This window comes from Myotis nattereri (genome assembly GCF_964212035.1).
Source record: "Myotis nattereri genome assembly, chromosome: 5".
In the NCBI taxonomy this organism is placed as follows: domain Eukaryota; kingdom Metazoa; phylum Chordata; class Mammalia; order Chiroptera; family Vespertilionidae; genus Myotis; species Myotis nattereri.
In genome coordinates, this window is record NC_138080.1 from 88,885,779 (window position 1) to 88,911,604 (window position 25,826).

A 25,826-nucleotide genomic window follows, 5' to 3' on the forward strand; every position below is an offset into this window, starting at 1 on the left:
TGCTAACATTTTAGTGGGGAAGAGAGAGGATAAACAATTGTCACAAATGAACCAGAGATACGGAGCATTAAGAGGGAGATAGTAACATAAGTTAGGAGGCTGGGAGAATCCCCCAATGTCTCATTTGCTTGTCCAGCTGCTCCCTTCTACACACGAGGAGAGCCAGCCAGAGACAGCAGTGACCCGGTCAAGACCAAGCTGGACAGAAGCAGAGTTGGAAGTGAAACCGGTCTTCCTACAAAGCCTTCTTCACAGCCTCTCCCAGTATTACTTTATTTCCCGGTCATTGTCTAGCTAGCCCTTAGACTCTAAGACCGAGGGAGGGAGACAAGAGCTCAAGCACTCCCTTGCTGGCCCCAAGGCACAAGGGTCCCCTTAGTCATCCCATTACACCCCGGGACCCAGAGAGAAGCCCAGGTGGGGCGGGGCCTGAATACGGTCGGCGCGTCCAGCAGGTGGCAGCAGCGAGCGGCCGCGCCCCCTGCACTGCCACCCCGCGAGCCCGCATCATGGATGTCGAGCTCTCCTATTTCGCTTTGCTCGCCTTGGAATTCGAGACCCCAGACGAGAAACAGGATTCATGAACCGGTCGCAGGGGCCCGGGCAGGGGCCTCTGGCTCCCGACGCTGGCCGAAAGGTGGGTCCGGGGGCGGGTCACTGCTCTCCGAAGCCGGGCGGGGACTGCGCTGCCCCAGGAGCCGGCTCCCCGCGCGCTGCCCCCGCCCTGCCTCCCTGTGGTCCACACCCCCTTTGGGCTCCCGAGCGGCTGGGCTGGAGTAGTTGGGGGTGCGTGCGGTCAGGCGCCGCCAGCCCTGCTTCTGCCTCTGATTCGGGTCCGAGGGCAGCAAGACCCGCGCACCAAGACCCGGGCACCCGTGCTCTGCCCGCCTCCTCTTCCTCCCTGCTCTCACCTGCGCCTCTTGGTCCACTCGCCTTCAAGGCCAGTGGCTACAGCCCAGACTGAGAGGGGACGGCAGAGGGAGAGAGGGCACCTGAGGATGCAGAGCTGGCACTGGACTGCCTTTTCGCCCCCCAGGTGATGAGTGAGGCCGGAAGATCGGAAGATTTGAAAAGCAACCAGGGCCTCCGTATTGAATGAAAGACCCAGTGCAAAGGCATCACCATGAACACGAGCAGTAAGTGGGTCCTCCTCTCCTTCGCCATGGGAACAGGGTGGGGGCGGGAGGTGCAGGAGCCTGCGCCAGGGCTGCCTGGAAGGAGGAAGGAACGCTGGCATCTGGGTGGACACATGGCCCCCAGCCTCCTTCATGGTCCCCTCTGTGCTCTCCCGCGGAGAAACAGGGGTCTGGCTTTCCATGATCATTTTGCTCATTTTTATCGGCTGGCAGAGCTACTTGCCTCTGCAAGGAAGGCTGCCTGTCTCCTTCTAGCAATGCCTGGGAAGGCCTCCGAAGCAGTCGTGTGGCCATTGTCTGACTGTGGAGGCTCCGAGGAGACCTCTCTCCACACAGCTGGAAAGCCACGGAGATCCGGCTGGTCCTGGAGCTGGGAGGAGCAGGGAGGCTGGACCTCAGGGGGTGGGTCTGGGGATTGTAATAGATCCCTCTCCCGAGTGCCTGCAGCCCCATGGGCCCGGAGCTGCTTTCTCCACATCGCTGTAGGCTGCTTAGCCATGCCCAGAAGGAAAGAGAGACAAGCCCTTTGGCCAAGGCCTCTAACATGCCAGAGGCAACAACTGCTTTGCAGAGCCGGGGCCAGACATTTTGCTACGAGGCTGGGCCCCAGTTGTTGAGAAATGGAGCCAGAAATACAAAGAGGCCCAGTCCATTTCTTATCACTGGAGTCCCTCAGACCGTGGGCACCCGCTGTGGCACCACCCTGAAGGGGAGGTCTGGGTCAAGTGCCCCCTCCTGCTCCCTCATCAGCTGAGCTTGCTGGGTCATTCCAGCAGCAGGTGGGGATATTGAACCGGGGGACCCCTAGGAACATTCACTTCCTTGGGTCTCTGACTTTCTCATCAGTCTCCTTTCTGCATCCCAGATGGTCTGTAAAATGAGAGGGGTTGAATTAGAGACCCTTCAAATATAAGAACCTACAAGTTTCTTCTAAAAAAGCTAGAGCTGAGTAACAATACCAGGGAAATCAGAACCTTCTGAGACTGTGTCCAGACCAAACCCACTATTTCCTCACCTTCCCTCCATTTCCAGGCTGTTGGCAAGGAGGAACGGAAAAGAGCGAAAACCACTGTGATGGAAATGAAATATTTCTTTACTATGTATTTGTATGACTTCTCTCTGCTGCCTCCCATTGTGTATTACATGGCTGCACGAAGCGAGCGAGCGAGGCTGGACTCGCTTTGCCTCTTTCAGCCAAAGAATGTGCCTCCTGGTTTTGCCAGCCTGGAACGGTGCTTTGGCTCCACACCAGGCTCGGGGAAAGGGCAGAAATCCGTAGACCCGGTCACTTAGGGGCCACATGTGTGCATCTGGTGCTTTCAGGCAAATAAAGATGTGAACAGCCTGTCACTTCTCACTGTCTCCAGCAAAAACTGTATCTATCAGAGTCCTTTCTCACTAAATGACAGAACAGAAAGATGGCTCACCTTTTTTTCGAGGAGCTAAGAAATAAGGTAAAATAAGCCACTGACCCTGCCCTTTTCTCTCTCTGGAATTGTAAGGAATTCTTTCTTGTCCTGTTAGCAACACTGAGTATTCTTGAAGGAATGAAACAGAGATTTTACTTAAAAAAAGAAAAGAAAGAATGACCAATAGAGTTGAATACTGCAGAAGATGAGGTCTGACAGAAATGTCATTCCAGACACTTTTTCTAAGTCAGGAGATTAGTGGGAAATAAACAGAGTAGAGTGACTTGGGCGGCCTGAAGTCCCCATAAGAGGAAGTGCTCTCTGGGCAGCACTGTAGAGAGACTGGCTCCGGGCTCAGGGGCCGGGCTCCATCATCACGGAGGCTCCTCCCAGCCCTGAGCCTGCAGGTGGAGAGAGCAGAAATCAGACCTCTCTGGAGTGAAGGTGTGGCAGGGTCCTGAGGACATAGGAACAGGGTGTTGACAGGACATCTCTGGGGCGGCCTGATCTAAGCAAAAATGCTCTCCCCTTTGCGATGTGACATTCTTAACCTAATCCTCATGCCTGAAATGAAGCCTCAGAGAAACTCAGCTTCTCTTTCCCTTCCGTTTCCTGGGTCCTCACTCTCCCCCAGCCACTGTGCTAAGCATTTCACCTGCATGAGCGCCCCAAACTCTCACGCCCACCCTGTGGAACTGCATTATTACCCCCGTCTTACAGGTGAAATCTTCTAAAGGTTTGCAATATCTTCTTCAAGTCATGGAACTAATAGTTGGATTATGAACGGTTCTTGGATGCATGATAGTTTGACAGTGCATACCGTTCCTAATCCATGGTTCAAGGTCACCACTGAAGGGGGGCAAAGCATGAGCTTATTATTGAGTCCTAATTCACTTCATCTGGGGAGGTGGAGGGGCTGCAGTCTTGGGACAGTGTGTGAGAGCTGACAGAGCTTGGTCCCTGGAATCAGGTGGTCCTGGGTTCCAGTTCTCCTTTTCCATTTATTAGCTGTGGTGCACAGCATGGTGGTCCCATCCACAAAACGGGAATGACAGGCTCTCCCTCGGTGTGGAATGGAGAGACACGTTACTGTGTTGTGTATAATTCAGAATGTGGTGCCTTGGGCATGGCTGGCATCATGTCAGCAATGGTGGTCAGACTGTCGTTGTCGCTGCGGTGGCTGTTTTGGCAGTTGCCACTGTTGGCTTCATGACAGTAGCAAGCATTATGACAATATGATCGCTCAACCTCTCGGACGTTACTCCGTCGTCATAAGTTGAGAGGAGTCCCAGAAGTGTGATTTTCAGGATTACACTGGATTATGAGAAAAAATGCTTTGCAAACATATGTATATTGTTTTTATCAATAAGAAACATATGCCTTAGATGGCAAAAACGGGGGAGTGCTCACTCAGCGACACCTTAGTGTGCATTCTTGTTTCATTTTTGTGCATTTTCCTTTCTTCTGAAATCCAGCTGAGCTTCAGGACAGGAATTTGAGAGAAGGGGGTAATTCTGAAAATGATGGGTTGGGTGGTGGTTCAGACCTGCAGAATGTAACAGGTGGGGTTTGGCCCTCAGAGCCAATAGGGAGGGAAAGGAGAGCTCCCTGCAGGGAGAAGACACCAAAGGCATGAGCAGGACACGCAGGGCTCAGGAGCCCTGGGCAAACACTGAGACAGCACCTCAGAGAGCTTCAGCGGAAGGAAAGGGAAAACAGCAATTGCCTCTACCTTGGCCTCTGCTGGGTCTACCACCAGCCTTTCCTTGCCCTGGCCTGTGCCCAACTTAATTCCAAGGATCTGTCATTTGTCTCCTGACCTACTGAGGCAGCCCACCAACTGGTTTCCCGTCATCCACTCCAGCCCCTTCCATTCTCCCCATCCACCCTCTACATCACACTCTGCTTAAAATTTGGATCCTTCCCTGGCTGGTGTGGCTCAGATGGTTGGAACTTCATCCTGTGCACCAGGAGATTTCAGGTTAGATTCCTGGTAAGAGCACATAACTAGGTTTTGGGTTCAGGGCACAAACTGGAAGCAACCAATCAATGTGTCTCTCTCACATCAATGTTTCTCTCTCTCTCCCTCCTCCATCTCTAAAATTTTTTTTTACAAATGCTCATTGTTCATTGCTCTTAAGATGTGGGAGGAAACCCCTCAGTGAGACCTGCAGGTCCCAAGTGGCTTGCCCTGCCTTGCTCACAGCCTGTCTCATCCACACTGCACCACTCTCTGTGTTCCCATCCCATATACCTCCTTCCGTTCCCTCTAGTGCCTGCTCCTCTGTCCACTCCCGCCTCACCCCAGCTGGTCTCCTCACCCTCCTGAGCTGCGGAAGCCCTCCCAGCTCCCCAGCCCAGGTAGCATCCCCCTAATGTGCACTCTCCATGCACCTTGATCCTGTTCCTTCAGAGCCTCAAGTCTGTCATCACACACCATCAAAGTCATTTTCCTGAACCACATAGCAAGGAGGGAGCTGACCCCAGATTCCTTGCTCTCACAAAACCCTACAGCAGTGGTTCTCAACCTTCTGGCCCTTTAAATACAGTTCCTCATCTTGTGACCCAACCATAAAATTATTTTCGTTGCTACTTCATAACTGTAATGTTGCTACTGTTATGAATTGTAATGTAAATATCTGATATGCAGGATGGTCTTAGGTGACCCCTGTGAAAGGGTCGTTCGACCTCCAAAGGGGTCTCGACCTACAGGTTGAGAACCACTGCCCTAGAGCCATGTGGGCACCACCATCTGAAGTGCATATTCTTAGGCAACAATAAGTTTTTTGTTATCCCTTGTCAGTGTCTCCCATTCCCACGTTGGCCCAGGATTTCCAAAGCCTCTAGGTCCAAAGCGAAGGGAGACTGTTGACCCCAGAACGCTAGAGCGCCTGAGCACCAGAGTCATTTCTGTGTCCCATAAAATGCTGTGTTCTTTATTTGGGTCGGAACTCGCAGAGCTCCTCAAAGCTATGGCTTTCCTTGGTACAAAACCCAGCGCTAGCTCATCCTTGAGGTTGAAGCACCATGCATACCGTGTACAAGGGTGCCTAGAGCCATCATCACCTTCCTCCTGCCCTCTGACCTCTTCCTGGGTCTCTATCATGGACTGGCATGTCAACAAGTTTTGTTGAAGAGAGTACTGAGGGGTCATACAACCCCCACAAAGATGTCATGGGATAAGCAACACCATCCTGGGGTGGTAAGAACCTGAGCTCTGAATTATATATTCCCAAGTTCAAATGCAAGACCTTTGGTGTACTCTCTCTGTGATCTTGAGCAGGATAGATCTTGTCTCTGAGCCTGAATTTTATCGTATGTAAAATGTGAGCAGTAATGCCAATGTACAGGGGTTGTTGTGAGGATTAAGTGAAATAACATGAGAAACTCGCTGGCACTGAATCTCAGGGAAGGAACTGAACCTGAAATTGAGTTGGCTGCTGAGTAGAGCAAAGTTCTGCAATGATGGTATCATCAGAGCCAACCCCTCTGGTTGAAAATTAGCCTGTTTTGCTGTGGGTATTGTAGCCACCACCAGGTTCTGTCCATAGGAAAGCCACAGCTTTCAGGGAGATTATTAACCTGTTGTTGTATATGGTCTGGGTTGAAAAGGGCAATGCAGGAAGTTAGGATCCTGGGTGAGAGATAATCACACTAGTTCAGGAAAAGCCAGAGGGCCAGGATTTTGACGGTTGTAAGAATAGAAATAAGGGGAAAGATCCTTTAGAAAATCACCTGATTGAGTTAATAGGAAGTAGGAGAAGAGGAGTCTATCTGTTAGGGTCCTGGCAGGGAACAGATGGGCAATTTGAAGGGTGCTAAATAGAAGGAGTCTTTGCAAGTGTTTAAGAAGGGTGTAGAGAAATAAACGAGGAGAAGCGAGGATGGTCCAGTACCAGGAGGATAGTAACAGCAGCTCATTACCACTCATATCACAACTGTCCCCAGGCCTGATGGGCAAAAAATAAAAAATAAAGGAACCCAGAGACCCAGCATGCTATAGGGTAAGGACTGCCTGGCAGGAGCTGTGGCCCCTGGCTCCCGAAAGGCAGCCAGCCCCTGCATGGCAACCCCACGGATCTCCTATAGTGCTCCCCATTGGCTCAATCCAACCAAGAGCCAGAGAGCAAGGAAGGCACATCATGGTCAGCCTCCCAGGGTACACTGCAGGGTGGAGAAGGGAGCAGAGTGGATCTGGAGCGCCAGGGCGTTCAGAACTAAATATGCAGCACAGGGAGTATGATGACTTTCCTCTGCTGATGTCACTGACCATGTCAGGAACTCTAAGAATTCCTTGAGATCGCCGAAACTGGTTTGGCTTAGTGGATGGAGCGTCGGCTTGCGGACTGAAAGGTCCCAGGTTCGATTCCGGTCAAGGGCATGTACCCTGGTTGCGGGCACATCCCCGGTGGGAGATGTGCAGGAGGCAGCTGATCGATGTTTCTCTCTCATCGATGTTTCTAACTCTCTATCTCTCTCCCTTCCTCTCTGTAAAAAATCAATAAAATATATTTAAAAAAAAAAGAATTCCTTGAGAAAAGGTGCTTTTACAAATACAAGCACATAGGATGCCCTCTACAAACATTCTATATTTGCAAAATAGATAAAATAGAGATGACTGTATACTTTATAAGGACAGAGCTTTAAAAAACACAAGAACAGTGCTTCCCAAATGAAACCATAGTTGACGAACAATTACTTGAGGCTGGGGGGGGGGGGGGGGGTGTCAGAGGAATAATGTAAGGAAGAATTGAAAAACCATGAACAATATGATGACTATAACACATCTCTGCAAATCACAATGTGATTTCAAGAGTAGTTGTATTGCATAAAGGAAGTGATATCAATTCTGAACTCCAGCTTTCCTATCTGGCAAAAGCTTTATCTTGCTGAGATAACATCTGCCGTGGTGAATGGTCAACAACTGGCTGATACCCAACATTAGCCAGATAGCATTGTAAAAGAACAGAAAACAGCCAGAAGTATATAAGCACCTTTGCCAATTAAATTGTTCTCCTGTAGCTCTTAAGGGCACAGAATGGAACTAAATAGCTGGATTCAAATTCCAGTTCTGCCCTCACACTTGCTGTGTGACCTTGGGCAAGTCACTTACCCCCTCTGTACCTCAGCTCTTTCACTTCTAGTGATAATCACAGGGAATATATTAACAGTACCTCTCTCATAGAGTTTTTGTAAAGAATGAATAAGTTAATAGTTGTGAATTGCTTAAAACAGTGCCTGGGCATATAACAAGTGTCTATAAAACAAATAAAAATAGTGTATATTAATTTGCTAGAGCTGCCATAACAAAGTACTGCAAACTGGGAGGCTTAAAAAACAGAAATGTATTATCTCACAGTTCTGGAAGCTAAAAGTCCAAAAGCAAGTTTTCAGCAGGGTTGGTCCCCTCTGAGGGCCATGAGGAAAATTCTGTTCCAGGCCTCTCTCCTTGGTCTACAGGAGATGCAGTTGACCCCAGAGTGCCAGAGGCCCTGAGCACCCAAGTCAATTCTGTATCCCATAAATGCTGTGCTCCTCACATAGTCGGAACTACCAGAGCTCCTGAAAGGTATGGCTTTCCTAGGCACAAAACCCAGGGCTGGCTCATCCTTGAGGTTGAAACATCATGCATACCATGTACAATGGCCAAGATCCATCCTTTCTCATTTCATCTGCTTCCTCCTGTCCTCAGGCCCCTTCTTTGGTCTTGTTCCTTTCTCTCCTCACATTATGTTCCCATTATGTGTGTTTCTGTGTCCATATCCCCCGCCCTTTTTTAAATATATTTTATTGATTTTTTACAGAGAGGAAGGGAGAGGGATAGAGAGTTAGAAACATCGATGAGAGAGAAACATTGATCAGCTGCCTCCTGCACACCCCCTACTGGGGATGTGCCCACAACCAAGGTACATGCCCTTGACCGGAATCAAACCTAGGACCTTTCAGTCTGCAGGCTGACGCTCTATCCACTAAGCCAAACCAGCCAGGGCCATATTTCCCCTTTTGATAAGGATACCAGTGGTATTGGATTAGGGCCCACCCTAATCACTTTGTTTTAACTTGCTTACCTCTGTAAAGACCCTATTTCCAAATAAGGTCACATTTCCTAGGACCCCAAAATATAAATTTGGGGTACACAATTCTAGCCATAACATAGTATTTGTTAAGTAAATGACCCCCCAGGAGAAGATTTTGTTGTGGATTTGTTTCCCCTGAATATCGGTTATTCCCCTGGCCTAGTGATAGTTTATTATTAAAACACATGTCACAAAGGTTATCTGCCTACTCTTGATGTTTAAACCCTAATTTCCCCACCTCTGGGAACCTGAAGGGGAGAGTTCACATGTAGGAGGTCCCCAGTGGCTTGGTAGCCCCCAGCTGGTCTGTCTGCAGAAAACACACACTCCCCACCTGACCCTCCGTTCAGGTCATTATGCACAACTGTCACATCTCAGAGTGTAATGGAATGAACAGTCATGGTACTGGTTTTCAATCTGCCTAGTCTCTGGGAATGTCCAATACGGGGAATAAGAATTGGTTTACTCATCTGTTCACTCAACAAATACTTACTGGCCAACCTCGCACTGGGCCTGATGCTGGGCACACAGCAGTCAACATAACAGACATGGCCCTTGCCTTCACAGATCAAACAGGGCCAGCTGGTGACCAGCATGACAGGACATGTTGTAATTGCCCTACACCAGGTTTTCAATGAATTTGAATCATCTACCAACACTGAGAAATCAGAAAATCAAAATTAGGATTTACAGCTTCTCTGAAAGAAACAACTAGAAGGTCTTGTATCCCTGGCTCCATTTTCCTGTGTGACAACAGTCAGTCAGTCGGATTGCTGTTTTCAGTGGTGCGGGTACTGGCCTCCAGTGTGCCACTATCGCCACCACTTCCTATTAACTTGCACAAGAGCAGCTGAGTGTTTTTATGTTCCCTTGCTGCTGTAAGCATTTGAATTGTTAAAGCCTGTCTAGTAGATGATCCATGTAACATCAAACACGGAGAAGTGTGTCTTCACACAGAGATGTGGAAACTGCAGCATATCTGTTAATTATTACAAAAGAAAGTCCTGTCTGGAGTTAGCAATTGATTAACACTGCCATGCTACTGAGGTCCTCTTGAAGTGAGCAAAACCCTATTGCATGTCCTTATTTCCCCAGTTGAGCTATTCCCAGGAGGGAGATATCATATCCTGTTGGATACAGTTGGGCAAACAACGTCCCGCCCCATCTCCCAGAGGTCAGTTTTGTTTCCAGGGGAACCTAGGAGTAGGGGTTGAGGCACAGGCCGAAGGAAGGAAATTCTGGATAATTGGTTCCAGCTCTGGGCACCTTTTCCAGCCCAAAGGAAGGTGCCCTGGGAGGCTGAACTGTTCCCGTGGCTGTTCTGGCACAGGGGACATGCCTGGTGCAGTTGAGGACATCAAGTCAACAGCTGCAGCTCCGTAACAAAAAGGGCAGTTTACACACCCACCAGCTAAGGCGTGGTTACTGGAAGGCCACACACTGACCCCCATACGACTACTCAAAACCTCTCCTCTGTCAAACTGGAGTTCTCCTGCTTGAGAAAGAAAGGTGAGAAAGTAGATAATGCCAACCTCATTTCTTCAGTTGAGGGCCGATTTTCTTCAGGGTAGCAAATAATTCATAGAAAGCAAAGCACCGTGCCTGGCACATAGTCGGTGCTCAAAAGAGAGTTGATGAATTAATTTATTCATGCAAAGCTTGCTCTCTTTTTCTTTACAATGAAGACCCCTCTAGCTCTAGACTCATTCTCCTGGCTATCTGCTAAGTTGCCCACCTGGGTATTCCAATGTATTTCAGCCTAAATCTTAATAAACTTACATAAACCTACAGTTTAATAAACTTATTCTTCAAAGAGAATAAAGGGGAAAAACTGCTTCAACATCTTGGTTCCAGTTGATTGCTAGAACCTCCATCCGCCCACTCACCTAAATTAGTAATTAGAAAGTAGGCCTTGTGCATTCCCTTTTCTCTCACTCTCCCACGTTCAGTCTGTGTCCACATCTGGTCATTGAGACCTCTCCAAAATGACCTGAAGTCGTCCCCTCCTCAGCTGCCACGACTTCCCAGTGTTGTTGACGACAGGCACAGCCACGGGAGTGAGAGTTGGGTGGGGGAGGGGTGGGTGGATCTCAAGTTTGGCAGGAAGGAATGGAGCCATGTGGGCTGCTGGACAATGTGATTCCCGGCTGCATGGGCAGGAAGAGGTTGCAGCACTGCTCCGCAGAACCCTGATTAGACAGTGTCTGAAGCTTGTGTTCAAGGGGGGACAGGGATCACGGGGAGCATGGCCGGGAAAGAGCCGCCAGAACAGTGGAAGGACTCGAACATGCCAGGAACAGGGCACTGAAGGGGCAGTAGGCAGATGTCAGAGCCAGCCCCTCACCTTGGTTTTGCGTTCGCCTCAGAGTATGGGTGGTCCCTTGGCAATTTCACACAATGCTATTGGATTGACTCCTGGAACACAGAAGTCTCTAGCCTCTTTCCTAAGTGTGTCACCAAGCAGACAAGAGGGTCCAGACAGGCTCCACTTTGCCGCCCTGTTGCTCCCAGTGCTGTGGTTGCTGCTATGTTCTCCTGCAACAGCCCCACCCCCTCTCCTGGCAGAATTCCACGCTCTACTGCCTGTATCATTTCCAAAGCTTCTTCCTGGCATCTGCTTAATTTTGTGCAAAGCACAGGTCTTTCTCCATGGGCTGTCATCTCTTGCCCTCAGCAGCACCATCAAGGCCAATGAAACAACTGCATTGCAATAGTCGAATGGCACAATTGATCTATTTTAAGCACCTGAAGTACCCTCCACCAAGTGTCAAATCTTCCCACAACAGGCTGCTCTCGGCGTGCAGGAGTGGGGCAGCTGGAGGTCTGTCCCTGCTTTGTGAAATCCGGGGAAACAGCCCAGAGATCTGGACCCTACCTGTCCAGGGATGATATAAGGCAACCATAAAATTAGATATTTTCAGTCAGCGTGTGTTGTTCTGGAAGGAGAATTGCCTATCATGCCAGGATTATATGGTACAGGAACCTCAAGTGACCATAAATCCCGCTTTCAAAGGAGAGAGACAAGAGCCTGGGCCCCTGACATGTAGGGAGAAGGGACGTGGGAGGGAGCATTTTTGGAACAAAGGGAAGCCCAACCCATATCTGAGATGCCTTAGCCTCACGTCACTTTTTTTCCTCCTCCTAATCAAGAGACATTCTTTTCAACTATAGCCTACCTGAGTGTAAATGTTGTATATGTATTACATTTTAATCCTTGCAACAATCCTACCTGGGTGTTGCCTGCACTCTGCATCAAAGGAAGGTCCCCCTTTTATGTTGGTTCACACCATCCTTCAAAGAACTTGCCACCAGTGGTAACTGTTGTGCCCAATAGCTTGTTTTCTTCATTTCTGTCTATTATCCTCTTCTGACAATAAGCCACGGGACGGCTCTGTGACAGACCTGTCTTTTTTGTTTACCGCTGAGTCCTCCAAACGCATTCCCGTGCTTCACACAGAGCGATGATTGCTAATAACAGTTTACATTTGTTGAACATTTACTGTGTACCTGGCACTGCGCTACGCTTTTCGCAGACGTAAACTCACTTGACCCTCACAAAGTCCTAGGAGGTAGACACTAATATCCTCATTTTTACAAAAGGAGGAAACTGAGGCTCAGAGAAGTCATTAATCCCAAATCTCACATTTAATAGGTAACAAAGCCTCATAAATATATGAATAGATGAATTTAAGGAGGAACATTATATTCCATTTTGCATAAAAGGGAAATGAGCTTCAAAGGCAAAGTCACCTGGCCATGTTCACACGAGCTAGGAAGTGGTGGTGGGGCAGGTGTTTGCAATCATGTCGATCCTGCTCTGAGGCCTCCCTTCACCCCTTCCTTCTTCCTCCTTTTCACTGTCCCTCCCCATTTTACTCTGATGAAGGTCATGGGCTGCTTGCTCTTAGGGTCTCCTGCTGGATGTCCCAGCCCTGCTCTCCCATTCACTGGGGAAATGACACAAATCCCCGCGCTGCTGTGCATGGCGAGGTGCCAGGCACTGTGAAGTAGGAGATGCACAAGACAGGGAGCATGAACTCCGACTGCCTCCTTCCAGCATCACAGAGGGACAGAGGGAGCCATCATGGGTGTTGAGCAGGAAAAGTGAAGAGGAAGACAGGCCAGTGCCTTTGGAAAACCTGGGAATACTGCATGGAGAAGACCTTGAGGAATGAATAAACTTCTGTTAAGCGGAGCAGAAGGGCAGGAAGGGGCATTCCAGATGGGCTTATTCACTCTTCTCCCAGGCACGCATTCCACAAACCCTATTGCACAACGTCTGCATCCTGGGCTCTTGGGTGGGGTGGAGGGCGAAATAAACAGATACAGAGTGTTTGGGGACATGTCAGGAAGTCCAGCTTGCCTACACTCTGTAGCGTCTGAGTAGGTGGGAAGTGAGGAAATAAGGCTGGGGAGTTGGTGAGGATCAGATCGTTGAGAGTTTTAAATGCCAGGCTGGAGAGTATTTGTTACAGTCTATGGCCAATGGGGAGCCATGAGAGGTTTTGAGCTGAGCAATGACCCGACCAGAGCTGTGCATTATTTAGGACCATCTCCCCGGCAACACATACCTGCTGGATCAGAGAGCCCAGAGACAGGGAAGGGCAGGCTAAGTGCAGTGGTGCCCGTGTGAGTGGGAGAGGGGAGGCGTGGGCTGCCGGAAGGATGGCAGTGGTTCCATAGCCCGCTGTGCATTCATGTTGGCATTGCCACCCTTATGCCCACAGGTGGACCTGTTATCTGATTCTGATTTCTGGGGCTGTGAGAACTGATACTTTGAAAACTAGGTTACCGACCAAATCGAGATGCCTAGATAGTGTATTAGATAAGCACTGGGGCTGTGGAGTCAGACTGCCTGGGCTCAAATTCCAGCTCAGCCACTTACTAGCTGTGCAGCCTCCAGAGACTCACTTTATCCCCAAACCTCCCGTTTCCTCTCAAGATGGGAATATTTGGGGGGCACTGAGTGAGGGGTTGGACATAAAATGCTTAGCACAATGCTTGGCACATAGAAAACAATAATGTTTAATCGTGGTGAAGTAATGATACATGTGTGTTGTACAAATTAATCAACACCTGGTACTGTTAGGATAGAGTCACCTCTTGATCTTTCATTGGGAGAGGGGACTATGTATTAATAGCCCAGGATTATTTTTAGCTAGCATTTAAGGAATACTCCTTATACATCAGACTGTATTCTACACTTTCCATGAATTGTTTCGTTTGATCATAGGCATGCATCAGGGGTGAAATTAATTTTGTAGAGGACATTCTTAATTGAGTAGGAAGAATGTCAGACTAGACCAGGGTTGACACACCACTTTTTCTGTAAAGGGCCAGATAGTAAATATTTTGAGCTTTGTAGCCCATACAGTCTCCATAGCAATGAAAGCAGCCCCAGATGATGTGTCCTCAAATGGACAGGGCTGTGGTCTAATCCGAATTTACTTACAAAAAGAAAGAAGAAGAGTGATTTGGTCCATGTTGCGGACCCCTATACTACATGACCTCCAAGATATCTTCCAATTTTGACATTCCAATGCAAAATGATGGCACAGAAATGCCTAATCCTTATTTAGTTCATCTTTGTAACTAAGGGGAGTTTGCCTCAAATATAATAGAGAAGATACACTGGAAGTACAGACACAGGAAGGACTGTACAAAGCTGTCTCTTTTCTGTTTGCTGCCTTCATATTTGGCACACCCCGTAAGTCACACTCTGGTGCTGTATGACTTTTCTCAAGTGGCCAACCAAATGCCAGCTGCGCAGGCTGCCCTGGAATCTGTTCAGTAGCCAGCTCCTGGGCTGCAGAGAATGACCCTCAGGCCAGAGACTCTCCCGACTGGGCAAATACAGACATTCCAGGCTAGTGCTTCAATGCCCAAAGCAAAGCCTCCTCCTGCGTTGCTCCCTATTCACATTTCCTACTCGAGGCCCACATTCCCATGTAATGCAATACAGTGCTGTGTTGTCTGTCCAGTATGTTTTATCATCCCTCCTTCTGATTCTTTGCAAGAACTCCTCTCGATTCCTTGTAGTACTAATGGGCTGTCCATTGTGATGTTCTGCACCTCCCCCGGGGATGGCATAGGACCTAGACTAGCCAACCAGAGTTGCCTATCTCCCTTAGCCACAAGGATTTGTTCATCAGTAAACATTAACCCAAGAGAAGCCTGCCAGAGTATTTCCTGAAATTGGATAAGAAGATACTGGGAAGAAGAAGTACTCATTCGATTGAGGTTGCTGAGCTGAGGAGATGAGGGTTGGGGGATACGTGGCCACACTTGTCTAATATGTGAGAAGAAGCCATCTGAGAATAGAGAATGTCAGCTCTCTGACCATATAGTGAAGCCCCTGCGACCAGACAGACTTGAAGCCAGAGGCTACCTACCACCCCCACCCCAGACCTTCTGGTTGTAACAACAACAACAAAAATTCCCTTTTTGCTTACACTGGTTTCAGCTGGATTCTAACTAAGGTGCATTTTTTAGCTGTTCATGCCATTGGCAATTACCTCCTACAACCATCCCCATCTATCAGAATCCTAGCCATCTTTAGGCTAAAAGACTCTTCCACTCCAGCTTTCTCATATCCACCCCTGAAGTGATTGTATTCCCTCTTCTGAAGTCCCTGGCCCTTGTTTAAAACATTCTTAGGCTTCCGCTCATTTGCTATAAGTCAACATGGTTTATTCATGTGCATTTCCTAGCACTCCTCTTGTAGAGTATAGTGTATTTGCTCCCAACTGCAAGCCACAAACCACTGGGGAGCCAGAGGATTATTGCTGGAGCTTACAAATCCATGTGTGCACCAAGCTTCAAATGAATAACATTCTGTCAAATGCATGGGTTTGAGAAAAATCAATATGGCAAGAAGCTACCATAACTATTACTTAAATGCAATACCGATAGAGAGAGGTTAACAAATATACTCGACATTAAAAAGGAGTCTTCAAATGATCTGAATGTGGCTACATGGATGTTTACATATATAAAGTATTTGAGCTTTTCCCTTAAGATTTGTGTACCTGACTCTATGCAAGTTATGCCACAATAAAAAGTAAAATCTAAAATAAAAATAAAGGAGTCCTCATACTTGACAAGTCCATTCATCACTAATCAACACACAGAAATTAATTTTAGATAGATCATAGACCTAATAAACTAAAGGTTCTAGAAGAAAATACAGGAGAATGTCTTATGACCTTGAGAGAAGTGATGACTTCTTAGAACACTCAAAGCAGCAAAAATGGGCAAGAAGTTCTAACAGATACTTCACAAAAGAACATATGCAAATGGTCAATAAGCACACAAAAAGTGTTCAATGTCATTTGTCATGAGGGAAATGCAAATCAAAACCACCGTTTTACACCCACCAAAATGGCTAAAATTCCTCGTACATTGTGGTGGGAATGTAAAATGGTACAACAACTTTGGAAAACTGTGAGTTTCTTAACAACTCATCAATCACCTACCTAGGATCTAGCAACTCTTCTAGGTATTTACACTTGAGAGATGAAAACGTATATCTTGCAAAAAGATTGGTGCAAGAATGTTCCTGGCAGCATAATTTATAACATCTCAAAGCTGGAAATAACCAGATGTTCATCTATAGACAAATGGATAAACAAAGTGTGGTACATTTACACAATGGAATACTACTGAGCAAACAAGCAAACCAACTGTTGGTACATGCCACAGCATGAATGAATCTCAAAAGCATGCTGGGTGAAAGAAGCCAGACAAACAAGAGCACATACTGTATGATTCCATTATACAAAGTTCAAGAACAGACAAAACCAATCTATGTGGATGGAAACCATAACAGAGTTTGCCTCTGGTTGTGGGGAGCAGTGACTGATTGCAAAAGGTGGCAGCAAATTATCTGGAGTGATGGAAATGTATCCTATCTTTATTGAGATGTTGTTTACATGGATTTATGTATCTGTCTAAACTCATTGTAATTATAATCTATACTAGTGGCCCGGTGCACAAAATTCGTGCACATTAAAAGGGAATTAATTAGAGGAAATATTTTAATATTGCAATTTGCCCTTTCTCTATAATAGAAGTGTCAGAGATTAAAGAAAATCAGTAAAATGTATATGAAACTCTCCCTCCTGTCAGAGTCTGGGGCACACCACGGGACCCAGAGTTAAGTCCCCGCCCACCCATGCGCATCTCGAAATCACACAAGACCCAGACCCGGCCGGCCCCACCCCTGTCAAGCCCCGAAGGGTGGGAGGCGTAGCTTCAGGTCCCCCAGCCAGGCGCCAGGTGGGGGTCGCAGCCTCAGGTCACCCGGCCTGGCCTCAGGTCTCTCGGCCCCAGCGCGAGGGCGCAAGGGCACGAGGACGCCAGGGCATGATGATCATTCGCATATTAGCTCTTTATTATATAGGGTATTTCATTACTCATTAGAAAGAGGGAGAGAGAGAGACCCTTTAAAAGATTCCTAGGCTTAGAAACGGAAGATTGACTCCAATCTCAGCTCTCCTACGAACTCTGTGACATCTGCGAGTATCCTCATCAATTCAATGGGTGCATCCTGTCAGCCTTGCTTACCTCAAAGGGCTGTTTCAACTATAACAACACCTGGGAACGTGCTTGGTAAACATTTGAGCTTTGTACATTTCAAGAGCCTCCTCTCCAACTTATTTTGTTCAGGTTTCTCCTGGCCCTCATATTGCAGCTGCACTAGCCTCCTTGAGTTCACCATGGGCTTTCTAGCCTCAGGGCCCTGGCACATGCTGTTTCTCCACCTACACTGCTCTTGCCCCTGGTCTTCCATGATGGGCTTCCTTGCCTTTTTGTAGTTTCAGATGAAATGTTTTACTTTCAGATTGCCTGTCCCCACCCCTTATTCTGTTCCTTCATTCTACTTGTCACAGTTTTATTATCTGTTTATGTTTTTATTTACTTACTACGTATCTTTCCTGAAGATTGTAAACTCCCAAAGGAGAGGAAAATGGTTTTTTTTTTACTTACCAATGTTCCCCCAGTCCTTAGCACATAGAAATCAGCCAGTAAACATTGCCGAATAGATAACTGCGCCAACGAACATGAGCTTCAGTACATGGACTTTATCTGTTTGTGTTGACTTGGCACTTTCTGCTTGGAGCCAGGTCTTCCCTGGGGTTTGCTGGGTGCTAGAAAAGTAACACCAGATAATGCTGGTGTCACTGTAGCGTGCTCACTCAGGAAAAGCTTTCTGTGTCAAGGGACTCAGGGCAGCTTTAGGATATCCTGTCCTTAGGAAGGCTGGGATGCCTTCCATGTGTAGCTATGCTTTGTGGTCTCTCTGTTGGGATGTAGCCTGGGGGTTCTGCATCTTTCTCTAGGTCAGGGGTGGGCAACCTTTTTGTGAGTGCGTGCCAAAACCAGCAAAATCTCAGACTCAAAATTCTTCTGCGTGCCAACCCTGATTTTTTGAGAACATGTTACGCCTGCTTGATATCTCTTAAGGGTACGTATGTGAAGAACCTTGAAGAAATAATAAAATTCATTTGAGCGACAAAAACACAGTATATGATGATGAAAAATACACTTATTTTTTAATGTATACATGTTATGTAAAATTATTTATTTACCTAAGATGCACCTACACTGAATTTATCTGAAGAATAAAAAAGGCGATATTAAGAAAAAAACTGTAAATGTAAGATTATAAGAAAGGGTTTCACGTGCCAGCAAAAGTTACTGGCGTGCCACGTTTGGCACGTGTGCCAGGGGTTGCCCACCCCTGCTCTAGGTCAAGAAGAAGCTGAAACACAAACAATCTAATTACCTAACACACAGGAGTTGTCCTCCACCTCTAGGGCCCTCCACGTCCATGCCCAGCACAGGGCCCAAGAGCAAGTGGAATGAATGCCTGTGTCCACACCCATCATCTTGTTCGGCACTTTTCAGACCTCTGACCCTTGGGGAGCTTTTTGGCCTAATCCCCTCCCTCTCTCTCCCTCTAATAATCAAACCACCTCTAGGGGTTCTAGATCTGAACCACTGAGGCCATTTCTCTCCATGGAGTCAGCTCCAGGCCAAGCAGCCACTCCTGAGCCCAGGGCACCCGGCATCACCCACAGCTAATCCTGCCTGCAAGAACTCTGAAACCTCCTGTTTTAGAACTGGAATGTGTTGGCTGACCTGGATTATTTTGGCTTCGTGACGTCAGTGCTATGGGGAAATGCTCTTTGGCAGTAGCAAAGTCCACGGAGGGCATGAACTTAGGGAATGCTCTGGTGAAAATGTAAGGGGCTTTGAAACAGGGGAGATGTGTGCCCCTCCCCCCACCTACATCCTCCAAAGCCAAATTTATGCTTTCTCTCTACCTTGCTGTCTCCCTTGAAATCTGTATTCCTTTCAGCAGATAATGGCAATAAGCCCTTTATGTGAGTAGGATTTGGGGCTACTGTTTCTCATCCGAGAATCTGTCCTGTGCCAATGAGTTTGGGCCTCTGGCCCACATGTTAATTATTGTACCAGGGTTCCCAGAGTCGACTGGGGACAGAATGCCTCTTTGGCTAGGAGAGAGGTATTCTGGTAGGATTTTTTTTTAGAAGCATTAATCTAGTTTAGAGAGGCTGTGAGAGTGAAAATGCTTGTATGCTTCAGTGATGTTTGCTCCCTCTTGTCTGAGCTCTTAACTGGGGCTTGAAAATCAAATGGTAATGAATCTCTTGGGATATTGTGAACTCATATCAGCAATAATCATTTTTTTGCTGACATTAGTCCCAGGAAATAATAATAATATTTTAGGATGCAAAATGGTGGCAAGGAAGTCTAGTGGTGTGTGTTAGTGTAGAAAAGAAAGTTCCCTGAACTAGGTGTGAGAAGGGGTGTGTTGGAGTCTGGGCACCTCTTCAGTTCCCTAACCCTCAGGTTTCTCATCTGTAAAACAGGAAGAATGTCCTCTGGCCTGACTCAGATGTTTAATGTCAATTAAATGAGGCAATGAATGAAAAAGCCTTTGAATTGGCCGCTGTTTTTGCCAGTTATTAAGTACATGCCCTCTTTTCTTGGCTATTCTTTGAGAGAGAAGCATATGTTTGAATTGTGTGTTGTTTACTACTTTTGGTTGCTAGCTATGTTTCTTCATTAAAATTTAATATAATTCTACACAGAAATTGAGCACAAGGCAAATCCAGCTTTATTTGGGTTATAGGTAAATGGGGCAAGGTAGAAAGAGTCGGTTCATTATGAATCTCGTATCCTTTGGTTAAGTTGTCCTGATTTCAGGTACTAGGATCCATTGTTAGGTCATGCGTCCAACCATGCATTTCAGTATCTCATTCAGAAAGTGTGCTCTCTGTAATTAAGTGGTGATAAAAAGCTATGCAGAACAGTGAGCATAGGACAGAGGCTTTGCTCCTCTCTTTGTGTCTGGAAAGACAGTGAGCAACCCAGACCAAAAAGAAAGAATCCTTTCATCATGCCCATCAGAGCAGGTGACGTGTTTTGGCCGACAGGCCCAGAATTTCACCCTTCAGCTCCTTTTACAATTCCCAGGTGAATGGTGCCTGTCACCGGGATCCGCCAGGTCTAGTTTTGGGAAGAACATCCTGCAGACAGCTCGGTCAAGGCTCTGACACTTTTCAGCTGCTCCTTAGACAGTTTCTACCAGTGACTAATGTGAGGAAGGCAGTGGGGCCTAAACAGTCGGGAATTCTTCCTGCCGAAAGCCATCAGCCTCAGCATGCATTTTTCAGGACGGGTAACACATCTGAACGTGGAAGGGCCTCTGGCATGTCTGTTGTGAAAGGGAATCTCCCAGTGTTGAGAGGGAGCAGGATGTGTTTGGGGGAAAAGAAAGAAAGCCAGTGTGGCTGTCCTCTACTGCTGGTAGGGAGGTGGGTCTGAGATGAGTTGGGGGGTGGGGCTGGCAGGGAGAAGCCATGCAGGGCCTCAGAGACCATGACCACGAGTCTGGCTTTGTCCCAAGAGCAAAGTGAAACCACTGAATGGTGTTAAATGCCGCTGGAGGAGGTGGGATCAGGATCAAGCATCATCGGATTTGCATCATCAGATTTGCATTTTGGAAGCATCACTCTGGCTACTGTGTGGAGAATGAGAGGGAAAAGGAGGCCAGTTAGGACCTGTTGGGATCCCCCAGCATAAGATGATAAGACTGAGACAAGGGGTAGGTGGTACAGGACATCTTCTGCTTGAGGGGTATTGCATGGTCTGGATTCCCTGCAGCTCTTATACCCTTTGTACTACTTAAAATAATGATCTGGCATCTATATTAGTTTGCTAGGACTGCCATAACAAAATGCCACTCATGGGTGGCCTAAACAACAGAAATTTATTTTATGATAGTTCTCGAGGCTAAAAGTCTGAGATCAAGGGGTCAGCAGAGTTGGTTTTTTCTGAGGCCTCTCTCCTTGGCTTGTAGATGATCATCTTCTCCCTGTGTCTTCACGTGGCCTTCCCTCTGTGCATGTCTGTGTCCTGATCCCCTCTTCTTATAATGACAGCCGTCTTATTGGACAGCAGCTCACCTTAATGTCCTCATTTTAACTTAGTCATCTCTTTAAAAACCCTGTCTCCAAATACAGTCACATTCTGATTCCCAACATACTTTTTTTTCTTGGATTCCCTATAAAGCAGCAGTTCTCAACCTGTGTGTGGGTCACGACTCCTTTGGGGGTCGAACGACCCTTTCACAGGGGTCGCCTAAATACATCCTGCATATCAGATATTTTCATTACAATTCATAACAGTAGCAAAATTACAGTTATGAAGTAGCAACGAAAATAATTTTATGGTTGGGGGTCACCACAACATGAGGAACTGTATTAAAGGGTCACGGCATTAGGAAGGTTGAGAACCACTGCTATAAAGGGTATTTAGATAACCTTCAGCATTTTTTTCTTTTAATCCTTTCCTGAGGATATGCTTTTATTAGAGAGAGAGAGAGAGAGAGAGAGAGAGAGAGAGAGAGAGAAACACTGATTGGTTGCCTCCCATATGCGCCCCGTTCAAGGAACAAACCTGCAGCCTAGGCACATGCCCACAACCTTTTGGTGTATGGGACAATGCTCCAACCACAATTTGTTACTGTCCACCCCCACCCTCCCCACACATACACCTAGTAACCACATTATGTATAGGAAAGGTTGCATAACCATTTGATGAATTTCACTTTGGTTTTGGTCTTCCACCAGATGTTGAACTTGAAACTTGACTGTGTTGTGATTTCTATTACAGTGTGGTTTAGCCACAGAAATTTCCTGTACTGATTACTTCTTGGGAACAAGTCTGTTTCATTTGCCTTCCTTGTGGGTGCAAGCAATACCTGTTGTAGGAAACAGCTGTCAAGTTATCCTGACCAAAAACTTATCCTGATGAAACTCCTCATTTCATCCCATGGGTGTGTCTAAATGTTTGTTTAATGCCCACAAGAATACTCCAGGGTATATAAACATGAGTAGCATCCCTCCTCAAGTAATTTACAATCTGCTAGGGAAACAAAGCAAGCACAAAAGTGACGATATTATGACACTGTGCTCCAGGTCAGTGTGGCTTTCAAAATGTGGTATCCAGACCAGCTGCATTAGTATCACCTGGAAACTCAACCCCACTCTGACCTACTGAATCAGGAACTCAGGGGAGGCGGGGAGCCTAGCAATCTGTGTTTTGATATCCTGGGATTCTGATGCATGCTCAAGTTTGGGAGCCACTGCTTAGTCCTAAGAAGTACGCATCCTGACGTTGTAAAAAGAAAGAGAGCTCATATGTGGGGGGAGTGAGGGGGGAGACCTGGATTATTGCTAGAAGTATGTTTCATACGAGATAGGCCTTGAGGAGTGGGTTGGATTTTGATGTTTATATACAGATGATCATATTTACTACAGTTGCCATCTGCATGTTTATGTATTGCTTTTGCAAAAGTAATTAACAGCCTGGACTCTAACTTGAAAGATATGCTAGCTGTCCTTCCTTGCATTTTAACTGGCTCAGTATGAGTTGAGGCTTCCACCAACATATGCTCAGTTATAGAACTGGTATTTATGGTTGGAGGCATTTTGTTGGAGGATACTTTCCCTCAAAACATTGCTTGAATTGGAGGATTGAGATTCTACCTCTGTATCCTGAGACAAATCAGGCCAAAGCATCCTTGAATATCATAGTGGGTAGGGATATCTAGTCTAATAACCCAGCCACATGACGCCTGAGCTGGCCTTGAAAGCTGGGTGGCATCAGGACAGTCAGCACAGACAAATACTTCTTCTGCTCCCCAGTGAAAAATTCTATAGCATGTGTGGGCAAATTAGGTCTCAAAGGCCAATTCTGGCCCACTGCCTATCTTTATAAATAAAGTTATATTGGGCCGGAACCGGTTTGGCTCAGTGGATAGAGCGTCGGCCTGCGGACTGAAGGATCCCGGGTTCGATTCCGGTCAAGGGCATGTACCTGGGTTGCGGGCACATCCCCAGTAGGAGATGTGCAAGAGGCAGCTGATCGATGTTTCTCTCTCATCGATGTTTCTAACTCTCTATCTCTCTCCCTTCCTCTCTGTGAAAAATCAATAAAATATATTTTTAAAAAAAAATAAAAATAAAGTTATATTGGAACACAATCATGCCCATTCATTTACATACTAGTGGCCCAGTGCATGAAATTCATGCACATTAAAAAGGGATTAATTAGAGGAAATATTTTAATATTGCTATTTGCCCTTTCTCTATAATAGAAGTGTCAGAGATAAAAGAAAATTAGTAAAATGTATATGAAAATCTTCCCCCTATCAGAGTCTGGGGTGCACTGCAGGACCCAGAGTCAAGTCCTCGCCCACCTGCAGCACCTCAAAATCGTGTGAGAACCAGCCCCAGCCAGCCCCACCCCTATTGGGCAAGATCCAGACCCAGCTGGCCCCACCCTTGTCAAGCCTTGCCAGGCCGGGGGGGGGGGGGCAGCCTCCGGGCCCCCATCAAGCCCCACAGGGTGGGGGGCATGGCCTGAGGCCCCCAGGCCTGGTGACAGGGCAAAGGGCATGGCCTGAGGTCCCGTCAAGCCACACTGGGCAGGGGGCGAAGTCTCAGGTGCCCTGTGCCGGCCCGGCGCCACATAGCCTCAGGTCCCTGCTAATTTCTCATTAAGGTTCCTTACAGAAACCCCACCTCCGCTGTGGGCACAGCCATCTTTGTGACAGCATGACAGTCAATTTGCATATTCTCTCTTTATTAGAAAGGATTGTCGCTGGCTGTGTTTGTACTACCATAGAACAACATTTTAATCCCCGCCTTAAGACTTTGTAGAAACTCTTAAATTGCAAGTGACCAAAACTCAGTTCAAATTACTCAAGTTAAACAAGAATCTATTGGCTTCTGGACCTTTGAAGTCAAGGAAAGTCTGAGTGGAGCAGCTCCTCTTGAGACCCAGATGGACTGTCTTCTCTATGTGTGCTGCTCTAGTCAGTAATGTCTACCCACCACCTGTTACTGACTCTCCTCCTACTCACTCAATCTGATGAACTCTCTGCCTTCACTGCCCATCTCCATTTTATTGCACCCCGTCCACTCTGCTAAGTTCAAATCTTTTTTTCTGGTATGGTGGATCCTGCAACCATAACATGAACACTAGACTTGGCATAGGAAGTCCTGGGTTCTAGTCCTCAGTGTGCTATTAAATACAAAAACATGAGATAAGATGTCAAGACACTGAAAATCCAAAAGCCCTCAATAAATATAAGGGATTGCTTTTATTTTAGAATCAAGGCATATTTAAGCTAGAAAAGGCACAAAAGTTCACCTTATCCTGGTGGTCTGGGTGACAAAATGATGTATTAATGTGTTTTATTTGACTCGCATAATGTTCTTTTTATTTGTTTAATATTCGAGCCATCCTATAAAAACTGGGAGATTTTACTTTAAAATCCAGATGTCTGCTTTCACTTTGCTCATGTCCCCAGATGGCAGGAAACCAATGAACCAAGTAGGGGCCACCTATGCCTGTTTGGCCACATCTCTCACTCCTTTCATCTTACCCCAGCCCACTCACTCATTAGCATGACCTACCTACCCGCTTAAGCACTGAGTTTGTGCTCCCTAATTTAGTACAGTTATACATCTGATTTCCAAAGACCTGATTCCTGTCTGTTGAGCCTGGTGATCATGCAGCCCCAACCAGCTTCCCACATGTGGGAAGCTCGCAATTTGGAAAGGCAGCCCATTTAATCTCTGGACAGCTGGTAAAGTTTTCCCTAATCCAGCCGTGGGCAAACTACGGCCCGCGGGCCGGATCCGGTCCGTTTGAAATGAATAAAACTAAAAAAAAAAAAAAGACCGTACCCTTTTATGTAATGATGTTTACTTTGAATTTATATTAGTTCACACAAACACTCCATCCATGCTTTTGTTCCGGCCCTCCGGTCCAGTTTAAGAACCCATTGTGGCCCTCGAGTCAAAAAGTTTGCCCACCCCTGCCCTAATCCATCCTCCTTAGCATCCCAAAATGGGTAAGTGACCTGCCCCAAATCTTCTGCTGTGTTGGAAGACTAGAAATCAAAGGTGTCAGTATGACTGACCAAGCTAATAGTCTTTTAATCCCATCTGATGGAGGTATTTCTTTCCCATGTTTTTACTCACTCACTAACCTCAATTCCAGTGTAGGGGTGGAGAGGCGGATTTTTTTTTAAAAAGTCGTTCAACATCAAGTTTATTTATATATTTACATTTATAAATATTCTAAAGAATGGGGGTTGGCAAAATGTTTATGGAAAGGGCCAGATGGAAGCTTTGCAGGTCAACTATTCAACTCTGCTATTTTTGCATGAAAGTAGTCATAGACAACACGTAAATGAGTGGGCATGGCTATTTTCCAATAAAGCTTTATTTACAAAGACAAACAGTGAACCAGAATTGCTTCTCCACCCACAGTTTGCCTACTCTTGATATAGAACTGTGTAGTGGGCCAGCAGAAGAGGTGTCTATGTCTATGTGGGGTGTCTGGATGCCACCCATCTTGCAAGGGTCAGGTCAGGTGTGGCATTTCCAAGTAGCCTGCCCTGATTCCTCTGCAGGAAGTTATCTCTATGGCATTAGTATTCCTTTAGTACAAAGTTTTCAAAGTTGTTCCAGGGACCCTGAAAATGCCTGAGACCCTTTGCATGGTCCACAGGATCAACATTGTTTTTGTGACAACCCTACAAAGTGTTTTGCTTTTTTCACTCTCATTCTCTCGTGAGGACAGAGTGGGGTCTTCCA

General features: G+C 46.7%; 1 protein-coding gene across 3 annotated transcripts in view; it reads left to right on the forward strand.

The window, feature by feature from the left end:
* The first annotated feature begins 460 nt into the window (after positions 1 to 460).
* ABLIM3 (actin binding LIM protein family member 3) overlaps positions 461 to 25,826 on the forward strand; it is a 105,991-nt gene continuing 80,625 nt past the window's right edge. For 2 of the 3 annotated variants that reach the window (XM_081091027.1, XM_081091025.1), the window contains exons 1-2: positions 482 to 637; positions 1,037 to 1,136. In XM_081091027.1, coding sequence (XP_080947153.1) covers positions 1,124 to 1,136 — 13 coding nt within the window. In that variant the 5' untranslated portion in view covers positions 482 to 637; positions 1,037 to 1,123. Of the gene's footprint in view, positions 638 to 1,036; positions 1,137 to 25,826 lie in introns of all 3 variants that reach the window. The other variant, XM_081091026.1, reaches the window with a different exon arrangement.